This window comes from Miniopterus natalensis, chromosome 11 (genome assembly GCF_054644295.1).
Source record: "Miniopterus natalensis isolate mMinNat1 chromosome 11, mMinNat1.hap1, whole genome shotgun sequence".
Lineage (NCBI taxonomy): Eukaryota > Metazoa > Chordata > Mammalia > Chiroptera > Miniopteridae > Miniopterus > Miniopterus natalensis.
This window is the reverse complement of record NC_142091.1, coordinates 36123440-36148260: the sequence shown is the minus strand read 5'-3', so window position 1 is coordinate 36148260 and position 24821 is coordinate 36123440. Positions and strand designations below refer to the sequence as shown.

Here is a 24821-nt window from a genome sequence, read left to right as displayed (position 1 = left end):
CGGGTCGGGGAGGGGAGAGGCGCGGCGCGGCGCGGGGGGGGGCACCCAGGCCAGAGGGACAGAACTAACCGAGGCGAGAGGTATAGCGGGGAGCCGTTTGGGATCGCACCTGCCTGGAGAGAGGGCTTTGGGTGAGTTTGGCGGGGACTCCAAAAACTGAAAGAGGGTCACGAGATAGTGAGGGAAGTTAAGGAGAGTGAATCAGAAGCAGAAAAGAGAAAATAGGGGAGGAAAAAGCTTGATTGTGGGAGAACGTTGGAAAGGGGTAAGGTAGAGAGGTGCCCTTAATGTGGCGTACTGATGGGACCTCTGTAAGGAGAAGTCTGCGGAAGTTTTCTGAGGGGTTTTGCTGTCTGCTGGGGTCCAGGATTCGCCGCTTTCCTTTCGGAAAAACAGGGTCTGAGAGCTCTAGGGGACGAGGGCCTGAAGGAACAGGGCTCTGCGGGGATCACCTGTCTAAGGAGTTGGGGCCCTGCCAGCAGAGCAGACCCTGAAAGGACCAGCCTCTGCAAGGGGTGAGGGGGCAGGGTGTGAGGGGAAGGGACTCCGTTGAGGCACTAGGGCCTGAGCGGACAGATTCCGTAGTGGACCAGGGGCTGAGGGTGGGCTAGGACTCAGTCACTAAGAGGGCGGGCGTGACAGGAGATTTGGTGGAAGAGCAAAAAGTTTCACACACCCGGCTTGCGGACCTCAGTGGCTGAGCGTCAACCGGTGAACCAGGAGCTCGGGTGGAGTCCCGGTGGGGACAAATGCCGGGGCTGTGGGCTCCATCCCCAGTAGGGGGCGTGCAGGGGGCAACCGATCAGTGACTCTCATCATTGATGTTTCTCTCTCTCCCTCTCCCTTCCTCTCTCTTAAATCAATAAAAACAGATTTTTCTAAAAAAAAGTTTGATAGAAGACAGGGTTCCACTTCGTTGGGGGGCAGTAGTGAGCATTCTCCCACAAAGAATCTCAGCCATCAATAATGCAAAAATGGAATGTACAGCTTGAGATGCAATGTGCCTCATGGTTAGGAGCCTGAGCTTTAGATTCAGCCAGACTTTAATCCTAACAGATCCACCTCATAACATTGGGGAAAATTCATCATTTCTTTGAACCCCTGTAAAGTGGGGGTGATAATAGTACCTACACCATAGGGACTAGGTAATTCACAGTAAATTGATTAGCACAATGCGCTGGCACATTGTAAATACTTTTTTAAAAAGCAGTTCTTAAAATTTATGATTTATACAGTTTACTACTTTGAGCCAAAATTTTCAGTGTGCATTTAAAACTTACATCGTACCTACTTCCTAAAAAGAACTTGAAGCAAGGTACAATATAAGCATGTAATATAGGACAATTAATGATAAAGGAAGATAAAGAAACTTATAGGCAAATAATTATATTGGGAACAGAAAAAAATGCTTACCACAATTAAACGTTGAGTTTTGTTCTGCATTTCTAGGTAAGGGGGGGCATAATGGTCTATATCATTCTGGTTATCTAAAGAAAACAAATATACTCATTTATCAAGAGAGAGAAAAATTCTGTTGTAAGAGGAATTATCAAGAGTACTGATTCCTAATATTTGAACCCTTTCTAAAGGAAAAAAAAATATTTTTTTGAAACATAACAAATACTTTTGAAAATTCCAGTATAAGAAATACCGATACAGTGTATAAGAAATTAAAGTCTATGCAACAATATAAATGTACTTCATGCCATTGAATTATATACTTAAAAATAGTTAAAATGGTAGTTTTATGTTATGTATATTTTACCACAATAAAAAAGATTTTTAAAAAAGTAAAGTCTTACTTTAGGAAAACGTCTATAGTTGTGAATTATCATTGCAAAAGAGACACTTTAATGTGTGGTAAAATATTGTTTTTAAGCAACACTGAAATTAAACACAAAACTAAACTAAAACATATTGGTAGAACTGTCAAACTCCCAAGTATATATCTCTAGACCTGGGAACCTGAAGACCCCAGTTTAAAAAAAGCTGACCCAGAACACATTTTTAACAACAATTTTGCAGCAAGATACAAAAAACCTTCATAATATTGTTACTTAATTGACCTTATATAAAAGATAGGTACACAATATTAAATCATATCTTTGTGAAGGAATTTTGGTGGGAAGAGCTTTCAAATCAAAGGAAAGATTTCATTATATCATTATATGAACCTTACCCTGTAGCCCCTTTCTATTTCTCTGTTTTCAGCTTCAACACCTCACCTCCTGCTTAATGGGGTTTTAGAATAACATTCTTTAAAAAATATGTGAAGCTTTATACTATAGTTTTGTTTTCTCAGTGCTCACACTATTATTCAAAGGGACCTGATAAAAACAGAGTTTCTGTCTTTGTTAATCTTTCCTTGGGCATCAAAAAGTTATATCCATCCACCAAAAGGTAAAAGATGTTTTACTACAAAGCAAGGTTTAGATCATACCTTCACTAAATCTTTTCTTGAAAAGAAATTAAATGACATGAACCCATAACACCATCTCTTCTAGCATGGAAGAAATGAAACAACTTCTATCATGAATAGTATGATCTTGTATTTAGAAAATTCTAAGGAATCCACCAAAAAACTATTAGAACTAATAAACAAGTTAGCAAGTTTGCATGATATAAGATAAATACTCAAAAATCAAGTGTATTTCTATACACTAGCAATAAACAATCCAAAATGAAATACAATAGCATCAAAAAGAATAAAATACTTAGGAATAAATTTTTTTAAAATACAAGACTTGAAAATTTAAAAATATTGTTAAAGGAAATTAAAGAAGTCTTAATGGAAAGACATCCCATATTCATGGTTTGGACAACTTACCTTTGGAAAAAAATGGCAATATTTCTGAAATTGACCTACAGATTAAAAAATTGCAGTTGGATTTTTGTAGAAATTAACAAGTTGATCCTAATATTAATATGGAAATTCAAGGGACCCAGAATATCCCAAACAGTGTTTTTAAAAAATGAACAAAGTTGAAGGTCTCACGTTTCCTGGTTTCAAAAGTACTGCAAAGCTATAGTAATCAAGATTGTGTAGTACTGTCACAGGATAGCTGCTCGGGACTGAATTTCTCCCCAAAGTTCGTAAGTTAAAGCCCTAAACCCAATGTGTCTATATTTGGATACAGGGCCTTTGAGGAGAAATGGAGGTAATTAAGGTTAGGTGAGGCCATGAGACCCTAATTCTATAGGACTGGTATCCTTATAAGAAAAGGAAAAGACACCAGGAGTACTCTGCCACAGTACTTATGCACACAGAAAAGGTCACAAGAGGACAAAGCTAAAAGGAATCCATGTGCAAGCCAGAAAGAGAGTTCTCACCAGAACCAACCCTACTGGTACTTTGATCTTAGACTTCCAGCCTCCAGACTGTGAGAAAATAAATTTCTGTTGTTTAAGCCACCCAGTCTTTGGTATTTTGTTAAAGAAGTTCTAGCAGATTAACACAGAAGTCTTTCTCAACATTCATAACAATTCATTATATTTTCCTTTTACCACTTTTCAAAAATTAGCTTGTATTTAAAAAGTTACCTTTTAAAAATTACATTTTAGTTATTTGCATAAGTCTTCTGTAGTGTAATATTAGCTCTTCAAGACAGGAATTGTGTCCTATAAATTTGTTTCTTCCTCCCATAGCACCTAAAACAGTGTGTTTATTTCCTTTGTTATACAATACATTTTAAAAATATATATTTTTAATTGATTTCAGAGAGAGGAAGAGAGAGAGAAATATCAAAGATGAGAGAGTCATCAACCTACTGCCTCCTGCACGCCCCCCCACGGGGGATTGAGCCTGAAATCCGGCATGAGCCCGGACCAGGAATCGAACTGGGATCTCCTGGATCATAGGTGGATGCTCAATCGCTGAGCCACGCCTGCCAGGCCTATATAATACATTTTTAAATGAATATTTAGAAGTTGAGCTACAAAAATAGAAAAGCAGTTATTAATGTTAGGCAGAAGTATCACTTTGTTATTATCTTTAGAGATTAAATATGGTTTAAGGAAATGTATATTGGTGTCAAATTGACAAGGAGTGAACTGTGATGGCTAGTTTTATGTGTCAACTTGGCTGAGGTATAGTACCCAGTTATTCAAACCCTAATCTGGGTGTTGCTGTGAAGTTGTTCTGTAGATGTAGTTAACATCTACAATCAGTTGACTTTTAAATAAAGGTTATCCTTGATATTCTTGGTAGGCCTTATCCAATCAGTTAAGGCCTTAAAAGCAAAATTGAGGTTTCCTTGAGGAAGAAAAAAATAACATTACTGCAATGACAACTTCTGCCCAACAGTTAGCAGCCTTCCAGCCTGCGCAACACATTTTGACTGGTCAACTCACACAACTACATGAACCACTTCCTTGAAATAAACCTCTTAGTATATTATAATCTGCTGATTCTTTTTCTCTGAAGAACCTTGACTGATACAGCACCTTTTAGTTATTGTACTTATCAATACAAGAATTTCCATTTCATTATTTTCTGAAATACCTGCCTATTGAGATTCTGTATTCATTGAGTCATTGTCATAATGATTTTGTTTAATTCTTTTTTTTTTTTTTTAATATATCTTTATTGACTTCAGAGAGAGGAAGGGAGAGGGAGAGAGAGAGAGATAGAAACATCAATGATGAGAGAGTCATTGATCGGCTGCAGCCCGCAATCCAGGCATGTGCCCTGACCGGGAATCAAACCCCGATCTCCTGGATCCTAGGTTGATGCTCAACCGCTGAGCCACATCCAGCCGGGCTGTTTAATTCTTTATACATGGTTTCCTCTACTTCTTTGACTATATAGAGTATCCAAAAAAAATGTATACACACAAAGGCAGTGTTTATTGAAATACATTTCATTTTCAAAATGTAATACAAATCAGCTGTTAAAGTGTGTATACATTTTGTGGGGACCCTGTATTTATAATAGCTTCTTTGAAGTCTTTGCTAAATCAAACACATGGGAAGATTCCCATAGTTTCAATTGATGAGTATGAGTCAAGTTTTTTGTTTTCTTGCATGTCCCCTAATTTTTTGTTGAAAACGGGACAATTTAGATAATATATTGTAGGAAGTCTGGGTTCTGATCCCCACCCCCCAATGTTGTTCTTAGTTTTTTTGTTTGTGGTTTAGTCACTTGCCTAGACTAAATCTATAAATTCTGTCACCTATACAATATGTGACCACTGGAATCTTTGTTTAGTTTTTTTTCTTGTTTTTCTTTTTAAGCTTGAACTTCTAGGGCTCTTTGTGTCTATATTATGGCTTAGCGTTCAACCAAAGATTAATTAAATGTTGTGTCCAGACACCTCAAAACCATGAGATGTGCACTCTCTACTGATGGATCAGAGTGTATACGGGGGAGTACATTCAATATTTAGGCTTTTTCATATCTTCCCTGGCTTCCTCTTGAGCCTTTTCACTTCTTCATTTTGCATGTGCTCTAGGCTCCATTGGCTCAGAATGTTGGCATGACTTGGGCCTACTCCTGTCTTTGATGCAGATGCTCACAGCCTTTTGTCCACTCTGGATATGTGGAGGGCTTATCAAGCCCTCTATGGTTGTGTCCCCTCTGAGAAATTCCTATTAAATCCTTCCCTACTCTCACAATCCATTGCTTGCCCCAAACAGGCCCACAATATTAAGGAACCAGAGCTACCTGTCATCCATATTCACTTGCACTAAGATCACTGTTTTAGATCAAGTGAGTCTCCTCTGACTGTAGCAGCAAGACTGTTGTTTTTCATGTTCTGCTCCAACAAAGTTGAACCTCTGTGCCGACAGAATCAATGTGGGGGCATGTGAGTGGTCCCAGGCAAGAACAACAAATATCTTACTGTTCTTATCTGAAATTCAGTGGTTGTCATAAATAAACACTTCTCAGTTTACACACATGCATTTAATATTATTTCTAGAGTGCCAAGTGGATATTTTTGATAGTTTTGTCCAGCTTTATATTTGCTTTTGAGAAAAGGGTTGTCAACCTCCTCACTCCATAATGTGAAGTAAATCTCCACCTTTTAATTTTATCTCCAAAAAAATATCCTGAGAATTCCTTCCATGGTCCAAGAAGTAATAATTATACTATCTAGTTTCCAAGGCTGGATGTTTCAGGGTCCCAAGAATAACAATTTACTTTTTAGACCTCTAAAGAATAAGTGACAACCACATAAATGAGAAAGATGCTTCTTAACCCATAGAGCACCAGGGCTAACTATATTTTGTATTTGTATATAGTGTTATATATATAATAAGAAATTTAATTGTTTTAAAAAACCCAAATGCTGGCATTGTTCAGAAAAATTTAAGTTTTATTTATAATTATTTTAAAGTTGAACTGCTAAAACTTGTTAACTGAAACATTTTGACTTGCATTAATGCTTTATGTCCCCACATTTGTATTTTTAAAAATTCACACACAAATAAAAATGGAAAGACTGCCAATACCTGTTTTCTGTCCCCTATTTTCCACTTGCAGTCATATACTTAGGTATCTTTGGACCCCATGGGGAAAAAATATCTAATGTTCAGAACTACCAATAACAGGAAGAAGAAATTTTTTTAAAGAATGAAATGTTTCCCATCATAGTGGACTCTTAAGCACGTTCTACGCATACAGTGTCCTAACTGGATGTCTTTCAGCATAATTGTTAACCGTTTGGCATGAGTAACACACAGGTTGGTGTCTTCAAAAAGGCCAACCACATAGGCTTCACTTGCCTCCTGCAAAGCACCAATAGCTGCACTCTGGAAGCGCTGATCTGTTTTGAAGTCCTGAGAAATTTCTTGCAGCGGACACTGGAAGGGAAGTTTGAGAATCAGAAGTTCAGTGGACTTCTGATAACGTCTAATTTCATGGAGTGCCACGGTACCAGGCCTGTAACGGTGAGGTTTCTTCACCCCTCCAGTAAAGGGTGAACTCTTGTGAGTGGCTTTGGTAGCCAGTAGCTTCCTCGGTTCTTTACCACTGGTCAATTTGGGGGCAGTCTGCTTTGTACAAGCCATGGTATAGAGCAGCGATTTTCAACCTTTTTCATCTCATGCCACACATAAACTAATTACTAAAATTCTGCGGCACACCAAAAAGTATGTTATATTTTTTGCCTATCTGACAAAAAACATAGGTATAATTTTGGCTCATTCACACCGGACGGCTATGGTTGTGTTGGTGGTTGTCATTTTTTTTATTTGACAATCTAAGGGAAAAGAGGTCAGTGCCCCTAAGTAAATAGTCAGGTATTGCATGTTTAAAAAATTCTTGCGGCACAGCAGTTGAAAATCGCTGATATAGAGACCTCCTTACTTACCTCCCTTCTCCTTTGGCTAGAGCTCTGTGAGCTAGAGGCAGGGCTGGCATTAGAGAGCAATGGCCTATAGTATTATATTTTTAAATATATTTTTATATAGTGTACCTTCTGTATTTTGGAGCTATTTCAATCTTACTTGATAACTGATTTGGTACTTTTTTTAAATTTCAGATTTCAATTAAGTTCCTTATGTCTTCCCCTGAAATTGCTTCCCTTTCATGGGGGCAAATGAAAGTACAAGGCTCTACTAAAACCTATAAAGACTGCAAAGTGTGGCCTGGGGGAAGTCGGGCTTGGGATTGGAGAGAAACAGGAACTGAGGTAAGCTATTAGTGTTTGGTTGACACTGTATAAAGCTGACCAAGTGATTTTCAACCTCCTAAGCTATAATGACCAAGTGAAAAGTAATGCAGTCTCTCTCCCTTTTTTTCCCTGCCTCCTTCCCTCTCCTTGAGATATAATTCAAATGGAGTTTTTATTGTCATAAACTTGTGCAATAGTTACCACTACTAATTCCAGAATATACTATCACCCCAAAAGGAAACCCCATAACCCTTTGCAGTCGCTGCTTATTCTTCCCCTCCCCCAACTCATGGCAACTATCTACTTTCTGTTGCTGTAGCTGTTGTCTATTCTAGACATTCTACATAAACAGAATTATTCAATTCTCTTAGGTATATACCTAGGATTGAAAATGCTGGGTAACTCTATATTTGACCTTTTCAGGAACTGTCAGACTGTTTTCCAAAGCAGCTGCACCATTTTACATTTTTAGATTTTAGGAATGTATGATGTTTTCAATTTTTCTAAATCTCTTCACCCTAACACTATTGTTTGTTTTGTTTTGTTATACCCTTCTAGTGGATGTGAGATGTTATCTCATTGTGGTTTGAATTTGCATTTCCCTTGTATTGCACTTCCTCCAATATTATCAGTGTGTAATGCCCAAGGTAGAATATCTGTTCCATGCGTGGAGGTTGGGTGAAACAACAGACCCCCTACCTGTCAACCACACAATGGAGTCCTGTTTCTCCCTGGAAGGAATCTTTCCAGCTGGGAGATGAGAGGAGAAACAGCCCTATGTTCTTGGCTGTAACAGTCTGGAGTGGAGTCTCTACCTCATTGATCTGGGAGTGGGGAGACATGCAGCAGTCTTTCTTTAAACACCACAATTTCTCACCTTTCCTACCAAATATTTATAGATATCCTTTAATAGATGTTTCTTAATTTGCTGTTCGCTCTTAGGATCATTTCCAAAGGCTTTGAAAGATTTTTTTCCCCCTATTTGTTGGTGGTGGCAGTTGTGGTGGTGGTTGTAGTGGTTGTGGTTGGTTGGTTGGTAGGTTTTTGTTGTTTCTTTTAATAATTTTCACTTAAAAGCAGGTTATGGAGCTCTTCATCCTGTAATGATGGAGGTTGATCCTTCCATTTTGAAGGGTAGTTTTGCTTTGCTGGATATAGAACTCCTTATATACAGTCTTTTTCTTTCAGCACCTTGAATGTGCCATCCTACTGTTTTTTGGCCTCATTGGCTACTAGTTAGAAATAAACTGTCATTCTTATAAAGGTTCCTTGGACTTGACAAATTGCTTCTCTCTTGCAGCTTTCAAAATTCTCTGTCTTTTACTTTGGACAATTTGACTGTGATATGTCTAAGTGTGGCTCTCTTAGAGTTTATCTTACTTGTAATATATTGAACTTTGCAGATGTGTACATTGTTGTTTTGTCATTAAATTTGGGAAGTTTCCAGCCAATATTTTTTTCTGCCCCATCTCTCTCCTCTCTTCTGGTTCCCATTATGAGTATAATGATATGTCTAATGGTGTTCCACAGGTCTCTGAGTTCATTGTCTTTGTTCTTTTTTTTCTCCTTTTTCTTAGATTTGATCATTTCAATTGACTTATTTTTCAGATTTGTTGTTTCTTGTTTGCTGTTGAGCTCCTTTAGTGAAATTTTTATTTTAGTTATTGTACTTTTCAACTCCAGCACTTCTAGTTGGTCCATCTCTTTATTGATATTCTCTATTTGGTGAGATGCTGTTCTCATACTTTCCTTTAGTTCTGTGGGTATGGTTTTTGAAACAATAATTGGACAGAGGCTTTCTTACATTCCTAGAATCAATAGGTTCCCCCCCCCTTTTTTTTTTGCAATTTCGGTACACAGTCAACACTCAGCCAGACAGTTTAAAACTCTGCTGTTTCTTGCTTATGCAGAGTCTCAAAGTTAGCCAGGGTTGTGATCTTAAGGCCTTCTTATATCATTCCTGAGCATGTGCACAACCCTGGACATACAATGGCTTTTTCAATACCAAGATTCATATCAGATCTTTTCAAAGCCCCTATGGACATCTCATTTCCCAGTTTTTCCTTTCAAATTTTTGTTTAACCTCTTGTTTCCCCTGTTATCTACTGCTTCAGGCAGCTGCATTGTTAAACAATTTCCTCTGACTGTTTTTCACAAACTTTTCTGGGGGGAAAAGGCAAACTTTGCAATGGCAAACTCCAAGTCAGATAAAATAAACACAGCCTATGAGCGGGGTCTTCCAGGGAACCAACAAACAGGTTAAATAAAGACAGTTCTCTGAGAATGAGTATTTGAAGGAGCTTTAATCCATTATTCTATCATTGTGTGACTGGTAGTCTGGTGCTTTTCACTGTGATTGCAGGTTGTTGCTTTTCAAGACTACCACAGAATTGGGAATGGGGTAGATTGGAATAGGGCAAGTTAGAACTGCACAAAACCCACTTTTCAGCCATTTTTCTTTAATAAACACACCCTGAATTGCTGGAAAACTTTGTTAATTTACAAGGTCTTCATTTATCGTAATTTTTATTGATGTTCTGTGTTGACAATAGTTTTTCCAGCACTCTATCAGTGGGAATATTCAGTGGTCAGACTTTGTCTTTCTTGACATTTGTCTTGACAAAGATTAATTTTGCTTATTCTTGGCATTCTATGTTACTCTCAATTTGGGACTAGAAGTTAATTTCTTGACTGGGGGCTTCCCAGACCAGGCTGATAGTGTACATTTGAACCCCAAACTGATGTTCAGGCAGGTTTGTGATTATAAATTCTCAGGGGTGCCCGGCCGGGCGTAGCTCAGCGGTTGAGCGTCGACCTAGGATCCAGGCGATCAGGGTTCAATTCCCGGTCAGGGCACATGCCCGAGTTGCGGGCTCGATCAATGACTCTCTCGTCGTTGATGTTTCTATCTCTCTCTCTCCCTCTCCTTTCCTCTCTCTGAAATCAATAAAGATATATTTTTAAAAAATAAAATTAAAAAAAAAAATTCTCAGGGGCCATTCTCCCCCCAACTAGAGCCCAGGATGAGGCAGACAGGTTTCCTTGTCTTTTCCGTTTTTTCAGTGGGTTGATATTTTTGGTCAGTCCTTTCACTGATGGGTTTGAGAAGGGTACTTTGCATAATTGGGAAGGGTGTCTACTGTTCCAGTGTCCCACCTTGCACAAGTCTTATTTCCTAGTCTCAGACTGTCTCATAAAAAGCTATGAGAATGGCAGATGCTTCCAGTGTTCCTTCAGTATCATTCACCATTCTAATTTTAAACTCTCTCTTCATTTTTGGCCTCTGGGAATTTCTCTTTCCTTTTTGCAGGCCCAGCTATGCATTTCAAGGGATGTTCATTTTTATCCAACATTTGTAGGCATTTTTTTCCAGGAAACTTCTCAGGTTTTATAATCTATCACATTGGTCTGCATAGTAAACAGTCATACCTACATAATCAGGCCCACATAAAAAGAGAACCCCCAAACACACTCTCTGTTCATGCCTTAGTTTTGAACTGCATGCGCTCATTGTTTTGACCCAGACACCTAGTTGCTTGTTAGCTAACCACCTGGATCTTAAGGGAAGGAATACTACAACGGATTGGAAAAAGGAATGTTAGGGCATTGAGATACAGAAGGAACAGAATGAGAGAAAACTAAAGAATAAGAAGCCAGCCCTAGCCAGGTGGCTCAATTGGCTGGAGCATCATCCCATACACCAAAAAGTTGTAGCAGTTTCAATTCCAGTCAGGGCACATAACCAGGTTGCAGGCTCAATCTCAGGTCAGGGTGCATATGGGAAGCAACCAATCAATGTTTCTCTCTCTCCCTTCCTCTCTTTCTCAAAATTAAAAAGAAAAAACAAAAAACAAGTCATAATACTTGTGAACCAAATGAACCCCATTGGATTATTTCACAGGTTGATCTCATTGGATTATTGCAAGAGTATGGTTGACAAAGTATCTGCAAAGCTGAGTTTACATTTTATTCAGTGGACAAGGCATAGCCACTTTATTTATATAGGAGATTGATATGTCTGACAAAGATTATCCAGACTAAGATATAGTGAAGTACCAACTTATAAATGTGCCATAATGGAGTAATTTTTCCCCTCAAAAATGGATTTAACACTGTATATTGTATTTTTCCTATATAAGGCTGGATTATTAATATTACTATTAACTTTGTTTTTTATTTAAGCACAGAGAGGTGTATATAACTTGGACAGATACAGAGTTAGAAAAATGTGATATCAAATACTAAACCCAGATCAGGTTCCACCTTTTTTCCTCATTCCTTTATACAACATCACAATCCCCCCTTATAAATTTTAAGATTAAAACGTACAGAACTGGCCCTGACCTGGTATCTCAGTTGATTAGAGCATTGTCCCTATATGCCAAGGTTGTGGGTTTGATCTCTGGTCAGGGCACACACAAGCAACCAATGAATGCATAAATAAGTGAAACAACAAATCGATGTGTGTTTTTTTCTCTCTCTCTCAAAATCAATAAAAATTTTTAAAAATTTTAAATGTGCAAAACTGTTAAGGTGCCATTGATGATAATGAGAAATTTGGAAAGGGTTGCCATACATTTAGTTTTTATCTTGTTAAGTATCATTTGTCAGCAGAATACACAAGGCGAGTATTCTAGAACTGGGAAAGGTTAGAACTGGGAAAGATGAGAGGAAAAGCTAAGGTGTTGATCCAGAGCTCATCTGTGTAGATACAAAAGGACTTGGGATCAAAGCTATTAAGCCTCAGAGTCCTCATCTATAAAAGAGAGGTAGTAATATCTACCATAGAGTTGATCTAAGGATTAATGTACTGTGCTAGATGTGGTGTAGGCACTCAATAAATGAAGCTGTTACTAAGTTAGTAGTAGTGTGGGTGGAAATGAGACAACAAATTTGAAAATTATTAAGAAGTGAAATTGATAGGATAAGGTGATTTGTTAGATTTAGCAGGTGAGAAAGAATTCTAGAATAGATAAATGGGTGGTGCCATTCATTGATATTGGGTATATTATTGGAAAAACAGATGTTTTTGTTTTGGGGCAGAGATTAGGTAGAGAAAATGATTAATTCTTTTGAAATATGTTGAGCTTGAAATTATCTTAAGGGATCTAGATAGAGATATCTAGTAGGTTTTTTAGAGTCATAGGTCTCAGAACTGTCACACTTTATCTGGGTAACCTTAAACAACTTATTAGCTTCTCTGTGCCTCAGTTTAATCATCTCTTAAATGAGAATAATAATGTTTGTTTGTTGTGGATTGATGTAAAAGTAACACATGGGTTGGGAAGAATCAATTTTAAAAATGCATGCAACTTGCCTTGCTCATGCAAATGTATTCTTTCCTTTCTCTCAACCAGTATTTCTCAGTGTGATTCGTGGATCTCTTGCATCAGAATCACCTAAAGTGCTTGTTTAAAATGCGTGTTCTGTATCTCCCTCATTTTCCCCACCTACTGAATCAGAATCTCTTGGGGGTAGGGATGGAAAAATGATGTACTTCATGGGGTGGCTTTGAATACTAGATGTGTTCCTCTTTGAAAGCATCTACCACGGTGCCTGTCACATAGTAGTACTTGATTTTCTTCTCTTACTGAGTTTCCTAGCACAGTGTCTAGCATATAATAATGCTCAAGACTGTTAGTTGCTCCCAGTATTACTACAGAAATGATCAAATTGCTTCTTTGGTTACTATAAAAAGGACTGAATTACTTCTTTAAAAAAGAGTCTTAGACAAGCAAGCCTATAAAGTAGTTCAATATATTTTTGCTGCATTGAATTTTTCGTTATGAGCCACTTAGTTTGTGGTATTTTGTTTTAGCGGCCCAATGAGAATAAGAAAATATTTTAACCTATTACCATTATTAGTATTTTTTTTAGGTTTAAATTGTCCCAAATTTAGCCACTGTCCTTGTAACATGTTCCCATCAGTTTTTTACCATTGCATTGCTTTCTGGCATAGCAAGATATATTTTTCCTGGGTTCAGCCATTTATCCAAGGAGCCCTGATTCCTTTTAGTGGGAAATGGTATCTAGAAACCAAGAGCTGGGTATTAGGTGAGCTCAATTACTAGAGATGTCAGTATATCTAAGTCCTTTCAGTATCCAGAGCCAGAAAATGTGTGCCTGTGTGTGTGTGATGAGTTCATAATAATACTTCTATCTCAATTTAACAGCCCCAGACTTTTTCCTCTGTGTTGTTCCACCCTCTTCTAGAGCATTTGAATAGTGGGAATGGCTTGTAGCCATGCCAGAAGTCTAACCTAATAGAAGGAGAAAGAGAAGAAAAGCTTATCCCCAATGTTTCGAGGCTCAAACCTAGATGTGGCATTATTTCTTCTGCTCATACTCCATTAAAACTTTATTGGTGATAGTATAGTCACATGTTCCACACCGAGCTGCAAGGGAGCACAGAAAAGGGAGTCTAGCTGGGCAGCAGAAAAGGGACAGAATGGGTTTTGAAAGAATTAGCAGTATGCTACTATGAGATGTGAGGATAAGTCTAATGGACTTTTGGAAAAGATTTCCATTCTTCTAAACTAATAAAGAAGCAAATTACTAGACCACACCATCTGTTTAAAAAATTTTTTTAAATTCTCACCTGAGGATGTTTTTTCAATTGCCTTTCAGGGAGAGTAGAAGGGAGAGAAAGAGAGAAACATCGATGTGAGGAACACATTGATTAGTTGCCTCCTACACAAGCCCCAACCGGAGCTGGGGATCAAGCTTACAACCTAGGTACGCACCCTCGATAGGAATTGAACCCATGACCCTTCAACCCGAGGGCTGACGCTCTAACCACTGAGCCAAACTGTCCACGGCTAAATTTTTATTTATTGATTGATTTTAGAGAGAGAAAGAAACATGGATTTGTTGTTTCACTTACTTATGCATTCATTTGTTGATTCTTGTATGTGCCCTGACTGGGAATCGAACCTGCAACCTTGGTGTATCAGGATGACACTCTAACCAACTAACCAATTGAGCTATCCAGCCAGGGCCTGTTTTTAACAATTTGATAAATTTATTGTATAAAATCTGTTTCCTTTGTAATCCTATATATTTTCTTTGAAGCTTTTAAAAACTTTATGGTGAGAAGGGGGCCATAAGCTCCACCCGATTGATTGCCAGAGTGACCTGTGGCACACAAAACAGATTTCTGCTAGAGGCAGGCAGGAAGATCATTTAAGAGGCTGTTAATTCCCAAGGCAATAAAGAGAACGTGACTTGGGCAGTGCCCACAGAGACAGATTCCAGAGATCCTTTAACCTTCACTCACAGAATCTGCTTTTATCAGCAACACAGCCAGATAACAGCATTGCTACTAACCATTTATGCTCACTTCATTTTGGCAGGAGGAACTGCTTCCTTGAAAGTGTAATTCAGGAATGTTTTCAAGTTTAATATAAAAAAGGGGGAAATGTCCAAACCATATAGGATGCCACCTTTTTGTTTAGCTGGCATAATGGGTATTAGTTGGACATTTCACCACAATTAATAGCTTCCCCCCTAAGAAAACACAGTAAGCTTTTACAACCTTACAACATCCTGTGATGTAAAGCCTCTTTGAAAAGAGGAACAGAGTCAGACAGTTAAGGAAGAGAGCCTTAGTGGTTTGCCCTGAGGGATTGGAAGAAGCAGAGGAGGAGCTGGTGGCAGGTTGAAGACACCTCAATAACAGGCCTCTGCACAAGGCTGTGAGTAATCACCCGCCAACGCCTGAATCCACAGGCTGCTGCAGTGAGTGTTCATTGCTCTGCATGTGACACCCTGGACCAGCAGTATAGCACACAGCAGCCGAATTCGTCACTTGAGTTCCATTGATCGGCAACTCTGATGGGCTGCTGCTGTCTCCAGTCTCTGACTCTCCAGATGATTATGGTTTTGAACTCTTTTGACCTTTCACTCCCCCCGTCCCACCCCACCCCCAGCCGTCACCTTGTTTCCTTTTACTAGAATGTGAGCTCTTAAGAGTCTGGGCAGCATGGTGCTTTTCAAAGTTAAATGAAGGAATCATTCAATAATTGAGGTAAATGTAAATGCATTTACTTAAGGAAGGTGAAGCTTTCCAACCTTAATGTGTAATTCTATTAAGTATTTACCTTAGTCATAGCTCCATAGAAAAAAATTTTAGGTTATAGTGATGATATGAAGATATCATCACTGTTCAGAGCAGGGTGGTTCCAGGATTGATCAGAGAGCTGTGGGAAATGGCATTTAATCCCATACTCTTACATTCTTTAAGGACCATTTATTGTAACCAGAAATGATATCCCCAATTGTTTTGCCTTTTAAAAGTTTATGAACCTAAATAACTTTATAGAACAAGACTCCAATCCCGGGAAAGCTGGAGGCAGAGATACTGTTCAGAGACACCTGGGCACTAGCTCTGCAGCCTCTCTGAAGGCGAGGATGTGCCCTTGCTGCGGATCAGCTTGGTTCACTCTTTGACACGTAGGTGTTCTAACTCAGAACACTCTGACATTCCTAAACCCAAGCTCGTGCAGTCTTAGTGTAAATTCCTTAAGAAGGTGCTGAGGAGGCAAGTCTGAATATAAAAGAGAGCCTGGCTTTGCTATCAGCTCTGGAGCACTCACTGACTAAGTGAACAAAGTCAGCAGCAGTTGCACACCCCTCAGGGAATCAAGAGACATGGAGAAAGCCCCAAAGACTCTGCCTCTGCTCCTCTTTGTAGTCACCTGCCTTCTGTTCAGTTTTATTTCCTTGCCTAAATAAATCAGGAAGTATGTGGATGTATGTACACTCTTCCTGCTTTTTTTACTTTATTTGCTTTTTAATTTCCTGTTTATTTTGAAATAATTTTAGACTTACAGAAAAGTTACAAGAATAGTACAAAGAATTCTCATTTTTACCCAGATCCAAATGTTAACACTTTATCATATTTTCTTTATCATCCTCCCCATCGATATATATATATTTTTTAACTGTTGCAGATATTATACCCCTTTGCTTCTAAATACCTGTATGTATTTCCCCAAACAAGGACATTCTCTTACATAATCATAATACAGTGATCAAAATTAGGAAATTAACATTGATACAATACTATTACTTAATATACAGATCTTACTAATATTTTGCCAATTGACCTAATACAAATGTCACATTTACTTGTCATATTATTGGAATCAGATAGTTTTTTTCATTATTTACAGAATATTAGTTTCCTTGACATCATATAGTTTTTTCTAATCCTCACTTGAGGACATGTTATTATTAATTTTAGAGAGAGAGGAAGGGAGAGGGAGAAACTTCGATGTGAGAGAGAAACCACAACCTTTTGGTGTACAGAATGACACTCCAGCCAACTGAGCCACATCAGCCAGGGCTACAGTTTTTTCTATTTAGCATAAAACATTCGAGTCATCCCTGTTGTCCTGTGTATCAGTAATTTGTCCTTTTTTATTGCCAAATAGTATTCCATTGTTTGGATTATAACATGATCTATTTATTTGTTCACCAGCAGAGGAACATTTGAGTTGCTTCTAATTTGGGACTGTTATGAATAAAACTGCTGTGAACATTCATATTACAAGTTTTTGTGTGAATGTGTTTTCATTTCTCTAGGATACGTACCGAGGAGTGTGACTGCTGAGTTGCAATATTCAACTTTGTAAGCAAATGCCAAACTTTTCCATAAGTAGGTCTACATTTTATATTTCCATTAGCGAGGCATGGGAGATCCAATCTGTCTGTATCCTCACCAGCACCTGGTACCTCATTGTAGTTTTAATGTGCCTTTCCAAAGTGACCTGATATAGAGCGTCTCTCATGTTCTTCATAGCCATCCATATATCTTCTTTGGGAAAGTGTCTTTTCAAATACTTTACCCATTTTTAAAATTGTATTGTTTTCTTATTGTTGTATTTTGAGAGTTCTTTATATATTCTGGATATAAGTCAGGTATGTGATATGCAAATATTTTCTCCCAATCTACGGAGTTTCTTTTCATGTTTCCTCACAGTGGTGAGAGAGAACATGCTATGGTTAAAGAGTGGATAGAAAGCCTGTATGTCCAAAGGATATAGAACATGAAAAAAGTGGTGTGCAGTGAGGCTGGAGAGGCAGCTGGGAACTTGCAGACTATGTTAAAGAGTTTGGCATTTGCTCTAAAGGCAGTGAAAAAAACCATTGAGTGCTATTAAGCAGGGCAGTGACATGAATGGATTTGTGTTTTTAAAAGACCCCTCTGGCTGTAGTTGAAGAACAGATCATTTTAAAGGGCTGAAGTGGTTTTATGGAGACCAGTTAGAAAGTTACTGCAATAGTCCAAATAAGAAGTGATGGCAGCTTAAATCAGGGTAGCAGTAGTGGAGATGGAGAGGAATGGACATGTCCAAGAGATAAGAAGGAATTAAATGTCTAGCTGATACCATTATGTACAGTCCTTGAGAGAAAATGTTCAATATTTCAACATTACATTTGATGATTAGCTGTAGGTTTTTCTTAGATGTCCTTCATCTAAAGAAGTTTCCCTTCTAGTTTAATTTGCTGGGAACTTTTTTAAAATTATAAAGACATGGTGAACTTTGTTAAATGCTTTTTCTGCATCAATTGAGATGATTACATGCTTTGTTTTCTTTACTTTGTGGGAACTACATTGATTTTTTTAAAACTTGAACCAACCTTGGATTTGCTAGTGCTTCTTTACCATTACTCTGCACATGGAGGATTTTCATTAAATGTTCAAAAGATGAGTCACAAGTGAAGTCATATGTGCTATTTTCAGCAGCTCTTTCCCTACGCCATGCCTAGGATTGGAGAGTACCCCTTCTGCCCAGCCAGTGTGGCTCAGTGGATTGAGTGTCATCCCAAGAGGTCACTGGTTCAATTCCCAGTCAGGGCACATGCCCGGGTTGTAGGCTCGATCCCCAGTAGGGTGGGTACAGGAAGTGGTCAATCTTTGTTTCTCTCATGGATGTTTCTATCTCTCTTTCCCTCTCCCTCCCCTTCTCTTTCTGATAAAAAAACACACCCACACACACAAAAAAGAAACAAGCAAAATTAATTATTAAAAAATAAAAATTAGCCCAGCCAGGCATGGCTCAGCAGTTGAGCATCGACCTAGGATCCAGGAGATCATGGTTCGATTCCCAGTCAGGGCACATGCCCAGGTTGTGGGCTCGATCCCAGTGGGGGGCGTGTAGGAGGCAGCCGATCAATGACTCTCTCATCATTGATGATTCTCTCTCTCTGCCTCTCCCTTCCTCTCTCTGAAATCAATAAAGATATATTTTAAAAATAAAAATAAAAAAATAATTTAAAAATTTTAAAGTATCCCTTCCACAACCACCACACCAAGGCATTACTTCTACTCATACTTCAACACCCAGTTCAAAAACCGTATCTTCCACAGCAATTTACTACTCATAATTATCCCAGTTTCGAGATCCTCAGTTCTGTTCTCTCATCCTTTTGTAACTATTTTGAAACTATTTCCATATGTTCACTGATCTTACCTGACTAAAGCTCCTATTTAATTCATCTCAGTACTTCTCAGAGCATGGTATAAGACCCAGTGTAGAGTAAGTGCTCAGTAAATGTTTGTTGGCTGAATAAAAGAAGAGAGACAAATCAGGGAAGAAAGTCTTTCTTTCTCCAAGCTTCAGTGCTGTGTGTCATCCTTGTGCAGACACATCATTGGTGAAGCCCAGTAGTTGGGATGGTATTTCCCAAATTCTTCACTCCCATATCCCCTTGGCTGACGTGGAAGCAGTTCAGAAGCTACCATCCTTTAATGTTGGATTAATCTTCGTTGAACATCTTACCTTAATTATCCATGGGAGAATCTGGGAAGACTTTACCAAGTGATAGGATTTAAAGCATCAACAGAATTTCTCCTGGAGCTAAGTGGGAAAGGGGCTCAGAAAAAGGAATAGTGTGGGATTCTTATGAAATCTTACCATGGTCCACATTTTGGCATCGTGCCCAAGTGCTTTCTGCTTCCACCTCATCTCTTTCTACTCCCTCAGCTGTCAATTACACTCCGGTCATACTCAACTACCTGTAGCTCACTAGGTTTTCTTTCCTCTGAGCCTTTGTACATGCTATTCCCTGAACTTGGAATGCCTTGTTCCCTGATTTCCTTTAACTTGGCTAATTCCTGTTTGTCTGTCAGGTCTCAGCTTAAATGTCACCTCCTCTGGATGCCTTCCCTGACCACCTGCCCCAAGCCCCCTAGTAGTAAGCTCAGACCAGGGAAAAGCCCCGAGACTGAAAATTGACCTCCATAAGCGGAGGGCAGAGACTGAAGAAAGGCTGGCTACTCCCGTCTGGTAATTAATAGAATTTATTAAGGGAAACTTACATACAAGGCATGTCATGGGCAGCTGCAAGACGAGATGGACCCACAAGTCCCTTGGCAGGGCCAGAGAATTACATAGGATGTGGGCGGGGGAGGGGGGCAGGCAGAGGGAATAGTCACAGGTAATAGTGTGTGAATGCTACCAGGTACAGGAAATTACTTTACATGCTTGACCAGGTCAGGACAATAACCTGTTCCAGGAACCAGCACGTAGCAGGAGGCAAGAGAGGGGTGCTGTTTTATGTCAGAATGAAAATAAATAACACTCAATCTCTAAGGGGGGTTTGCAGAAATAGACCTCATTCTGGCCTGGGTCCAGGTTACAGGACAGACAGTGGTCATGTCATGGAAGTCTCTTCTCCACACCCCCCAGGTCTGACTTCAGTGTTCTTTCACTATGTTCTGCAACACCATGAGCTTACTTCCTTCTGACATTTGTAAAGCTATTTTCTTTTTAGCCTTCCATATTTTTCACTAGACTTAGAGCTCCAGAAGGGCAGCACTGTATCATCTGTTATTCCCAGGGCCCAAAACAAAACATTTCTTCAGTGAATGAATGGGTGAATGAATGAATCCCGTAAGAATGCCAACTGCAAAGAAAGATTAAAAGAACGGGTAGCTGGTATGCTTTTTCTTTCCACACCCAGCATTCTCCTGGTGTGCAGCCTGCAGATGTGGAGGAAGTTGTTGAGAAGGGTGTGCAGACCCTTGTGATTGGCCGAGGGATGAGTGAGGCCCTGAAGGTAGGTATTGGTGGACATAGCATCCTGAGGACAGTTGCCAATCTCTTGGACTTTGACCTTAGAGATATGTCCTTTTGGGAGTTATCTCTATATATCATGCACCTGCATTTTGCTGGCGAGCCAGTGGATGTCCCAGGATAAAATAATGGCTGCGTAATACTCTCCTTATCAGGCGTGGACTCTCCAGTCTCTACCTAACCCTTGGACCTGTATTGTATTGTTTCAAGTATTTCTTAGAAAGTCCTCAATCTTGGAATTTCTCAAACTCTACAACTATCAACATTTGGTTCTTTAGATTTTTTTATAGTACTTTATATTTTTTAGATTTTATAATACTTTTTCTCTTCATAGATGCACTCAAGTTATGTTTTTCCCTTTATGAAAAAAAAATGTATTTTAATTTTACTTACAGAAAAGAGTCAATGCAGAAATGTAGAAGAAAAAGGTAAAAGATTTCCCCCCTCAGTCTGCACACTTGGGTACACTGCTCCAACTCTCTGTGCATCTGCAAATATCTACACTTACACATCCATGAATACACTTACAACTATTTTTACATAAATAGGGTCACACTATACGTATTGTTCTGTAACTTTTTATCCACTTACATTATTACATTATGGACAGCCTTTCACATAAGTATATGGAGATCTACCTCATTCTTTCCTTTATATAAATGTTCTAAAATCCAGCTTCCTACTGATGAAGGTGCCCTTTATTTATACCTTTCAGTTTAACCTAGTTTTCCCCCCCATTAAAATAATTCCTATCTATAAAGCTACTATTATTATAAAATTGTTCAAACATATAGAAAATATAGGACATTTTTTAAAATATTTCAGAATTTTTATGAAGAGGCAAAGTCTAATTAAAATGTATTTAATTAGACAAGCCAAAGTTCAGAATATCTAATAATAGCTGCCACTGTTGAGAAACTTTTATATAAACTCATTTACAAATATTGATTCAGTACCTTCTATACGTTAGATACTATTCTAGGCACTGGGGACAACAAGACAAGACACACAAGGTTGACCCTCATGGATAATATAAAAGTAGACAATTCCAGATCATAATAAATTTTGTGAAGAAAATGGTGACTTATGAGGGACTCCTGTAAATGGGGTGGTCAAGAGAGGCCTGAGAATGTGTTTGGGCTGCAGTATATGTACCTAGTTAACTTCATCCTCACACCACCCCTGGGATATATGTATCATCCCCATTTTACAGGGGAGGAAATAGGGGGTTGAGAGACTTTAAATAGTTGGCTTAAAGTCTTTTGATTGGTAATGGCAAAGTTAGAATTAGACTCAGGCTGTACTGACTCAAACATTTAACATTTACCTGGTTTGGGGTCTGCACTATGCCAGACATTTTCCATACCTTGGCTAAATTAGTTCTCATACCAACCCTGTGAGCTAGGTATTATTATCCCTATTTCCAGACATGGAAACAAAGGCTTAGATAACTTAATTCACTTACCCAAGGTCACACTGCTAGCAAGGATTTAAACCCAAGGCTAACTCCAAAATCCATGCTCTTTCCATTCCTATTCGCCTGAGCTTTATGCATACATATCATGACGCTTCTGTCAACTTCTCAGAAGTCTTTTTGACTTCTTGGGGCTCAATGCCAAATTTTGGACCAGTGACACTCTGGGTGATTGAGCAGTGACAGTTGTCCCTGTCTAGTTCTGTATAGTTGCCTTGAGGCAGTAAGGAAACTCCAGGGGCCTCCCCCCACCACTTAACTATTTTTTTCCTTCTTCCCAGGTACCCCCATCAACCCTGGAGTACCTGGAGAAACAAGGCATTGATGTGCGGGTCCTCCAGACAGAGCAGGCAGTAAAGGAGTACAATGCCTTGGCTGCCCAAGGTGTCAGGGTGGGAGGGGTCTTCCATTCCACCTGCTGATGGAGCCTTAAGAAAATAAATCACTGCCCTTGCTGGTGCGACTCAGTTGGTTGTTGAGTCGTCCCATACACCAGAAGATCACAGGTTCGATTTCCAGTCAAGGCACATACCTAGCTTGCCTAGGTTGCGGGTTTGATCCCCAGTCTGGGTGAGTGTGGGAGGCAACTCATCGGTGCATCTCTCTGACAACAGTGTTCTCTCTCTCTCGCTTTCTCTCTTTCTCCCTTCCTCCCTCTCTAAAATCAAGTTAAAATAAATAAATTAAAAAAGATAAATCACTAAGCAATAATGCCCATGACTATCATTCTTACTACTCTCCACACCAACCTCCCCAAGCTTTTTTGAACAGCTGCTCATGCCAGTTCCCAAGCTAGGTAGGCTTTGGGATGTATGGATGACTAAGGCAAGGTCCCTGTCCTTAGTGGGCGACAGGAGACACTAAAAATCAGGAGAGGGGATGGATGTTTATCAAAGTTTAATAAAGTGGTGTTAGGCCAGTTTGAGAAAGGGAAGGCAAAAATATAGAAAAAAAATGTTTCTTTGAAGGACAAAGAAAAACTTCAATGCATTAAAATCCCATACAATTGATGCTTTGGAATATTTAGCCATCAGGTCAACCAGTATTTATCAAGTATCCTATATGCCAGGCAGTGCTATAGACTCCAGAGAAACATCATTAAAAGTCTTGTTTTCATGAGTCTTATATAAACAAACAAGTAAATGAATAAATACATAATGTGAAGAAAAACTAAGCAGGATAAGAAGACAAGGAGTAATAGAGCTAGTTCACATATGTTGTCAGGGAAAGTCTCTGTGCAATTGACATACTGAATTAATTCAGAGAGCACTTCAGTAACACTGAAAGGAGCTATGTCCCAATACTTCATTCTAGACAGACTGTTCTACTAACTAAATCTGTCTCTCCAGACCGTTCTCCCTGGGCCTCTGATTCCCTCACTATGAAGTGATGGGGTTGAACTAGATGCCCTTTAATAGTTTCTACTGGCATGGAGAGTCCTTGTTCTATTAAATGCCAGGCGGCCTTTGTGAAGCCTTGGAATTGATGGACAGGCCTAGAATGTTATGAGCATCTCCTTTTCACTTGTGTGTCCCCCCCCCCCCCCCGCCCCTTTAAAGAATTGTAAGTATGGGCTTCGGTGTCAAATAGCCTTGACTATGAACTGTGGCTTTCTGCCACTCAGTGGTTGGGCACTTATTTAATCCTCAGAATCTCACTGTTCTCATCTGTCAGACAGGGATAATATTAGTACTTGGAGTTATTGTATTAAATGGAGTAATTCTTAGAAAATCTTAGTGCACTGCCTGGTATGTGGTAAGGACTCAATAAATTGAAGCCATTATTGTCATTATCTTTCTATTAATGGGGCTGCTGTATAAAGCCAGTTAGTTTCATTTTATGGAGCCCAAAGGAACTATCTACTCTGTCTCTCGTTTATTCAGTAATTCTTTCATGCCCATTTATTGAGAGTCTCTTACTAATTTCCTTATGACCAGTTATTACCGGGCCCTGGGAGTACAGGAATTAAGTTGGCTATAGTTCCTACCCTCAGGAGTTAGTGGAAGAGACAAATAAACAGACAACAAAGATACAGTGTGTTAACACTGCAATAGTCACAAGGTCCAGAGATGGCACACTGGATGGACTAACTTATTCTACCAGGATGGAAGGAAAATTAGGGAAGACATGACTAAGGACATAGCACAAGCTGAGTCTTAAAGAAGGAGAGGTTCATTCATTCACCAAACAAATATTTGGCAAGTCTTCAACTAGACAATTACCAGGCATGGTATTTGTCACACCAAAAAACAAACAAAATTGCTCCACCCTAACCCTTGTTCATGCAGCAGCCCCAGAAAACTGATTTTTGCTCCCCATGTTCCTATCACTTGATTCGCCCAGTTGGGCATTGACCTAAGGGGAGCCAATCCGTAGACAGAATAGCAACTTTTAAGATGTGGATCGGCAAGAAAAGATAAGACCATCAGAATGGAAAGCAAAGGGATTTTTCCAAACTCACCCAGCAAGTAAGTGGCAGACCCAGTTAGAATCCAATGCTGTGTCTTTTTAATATATAACGTCTTTTTCTTGAGGTATAATTGACATATAACATTACATTAGTTTCAGGTGTACATCACAATGAATCGCTATTGGTATATATTGCAAAATGATTACCACAATAAGTCTAGTTAACTTTATGTAGTTAACTAG

General features: G+C 39.0%; 2 protein-coding genes across 2 annotated transcripts; one reads left to right on the top strand and one right to left on the bottom strand.

Annotated features, from left to right (window-relative positions):
* The first annotated feature begins 47 nt into the window (after positions 1–47).
* On the top strand, positions 48–23688 carry AAMDC (adipogenesis associated Mth938 domain containing). Its single transcript, XM_016196351.2, has 4 exons — positions 48–131; positions 7482–7631; positions 20583–20678; positions 22451–23688. The coding sequence occupies exons 2-4, from the start codon at positions 7500–7502 to the stop codon at positions 22589–22591; spliced, it is 369 nt and encodes a 122-aa protein (XP_016051837.1). The 5' UTR covers positions 48–131; positions 7482–7499; the 3' UTR covers positions 22592–23688.
* On the bottom strand, positions 6480–7008 carry LOC107524437 (histone H3.3C-like). Its single transcript, XM_016196350.2, has one exon. It carries the CDS (start codon positions 7006–7008, stop codon positions 6565–6567), a length of 444 nt encoding a protein of 147 aa, XP_016051836.1. The 3' UTR covers positions 6480–6564.
* Positions 23689–24821: the final 1133 nt, after the last annotated feature.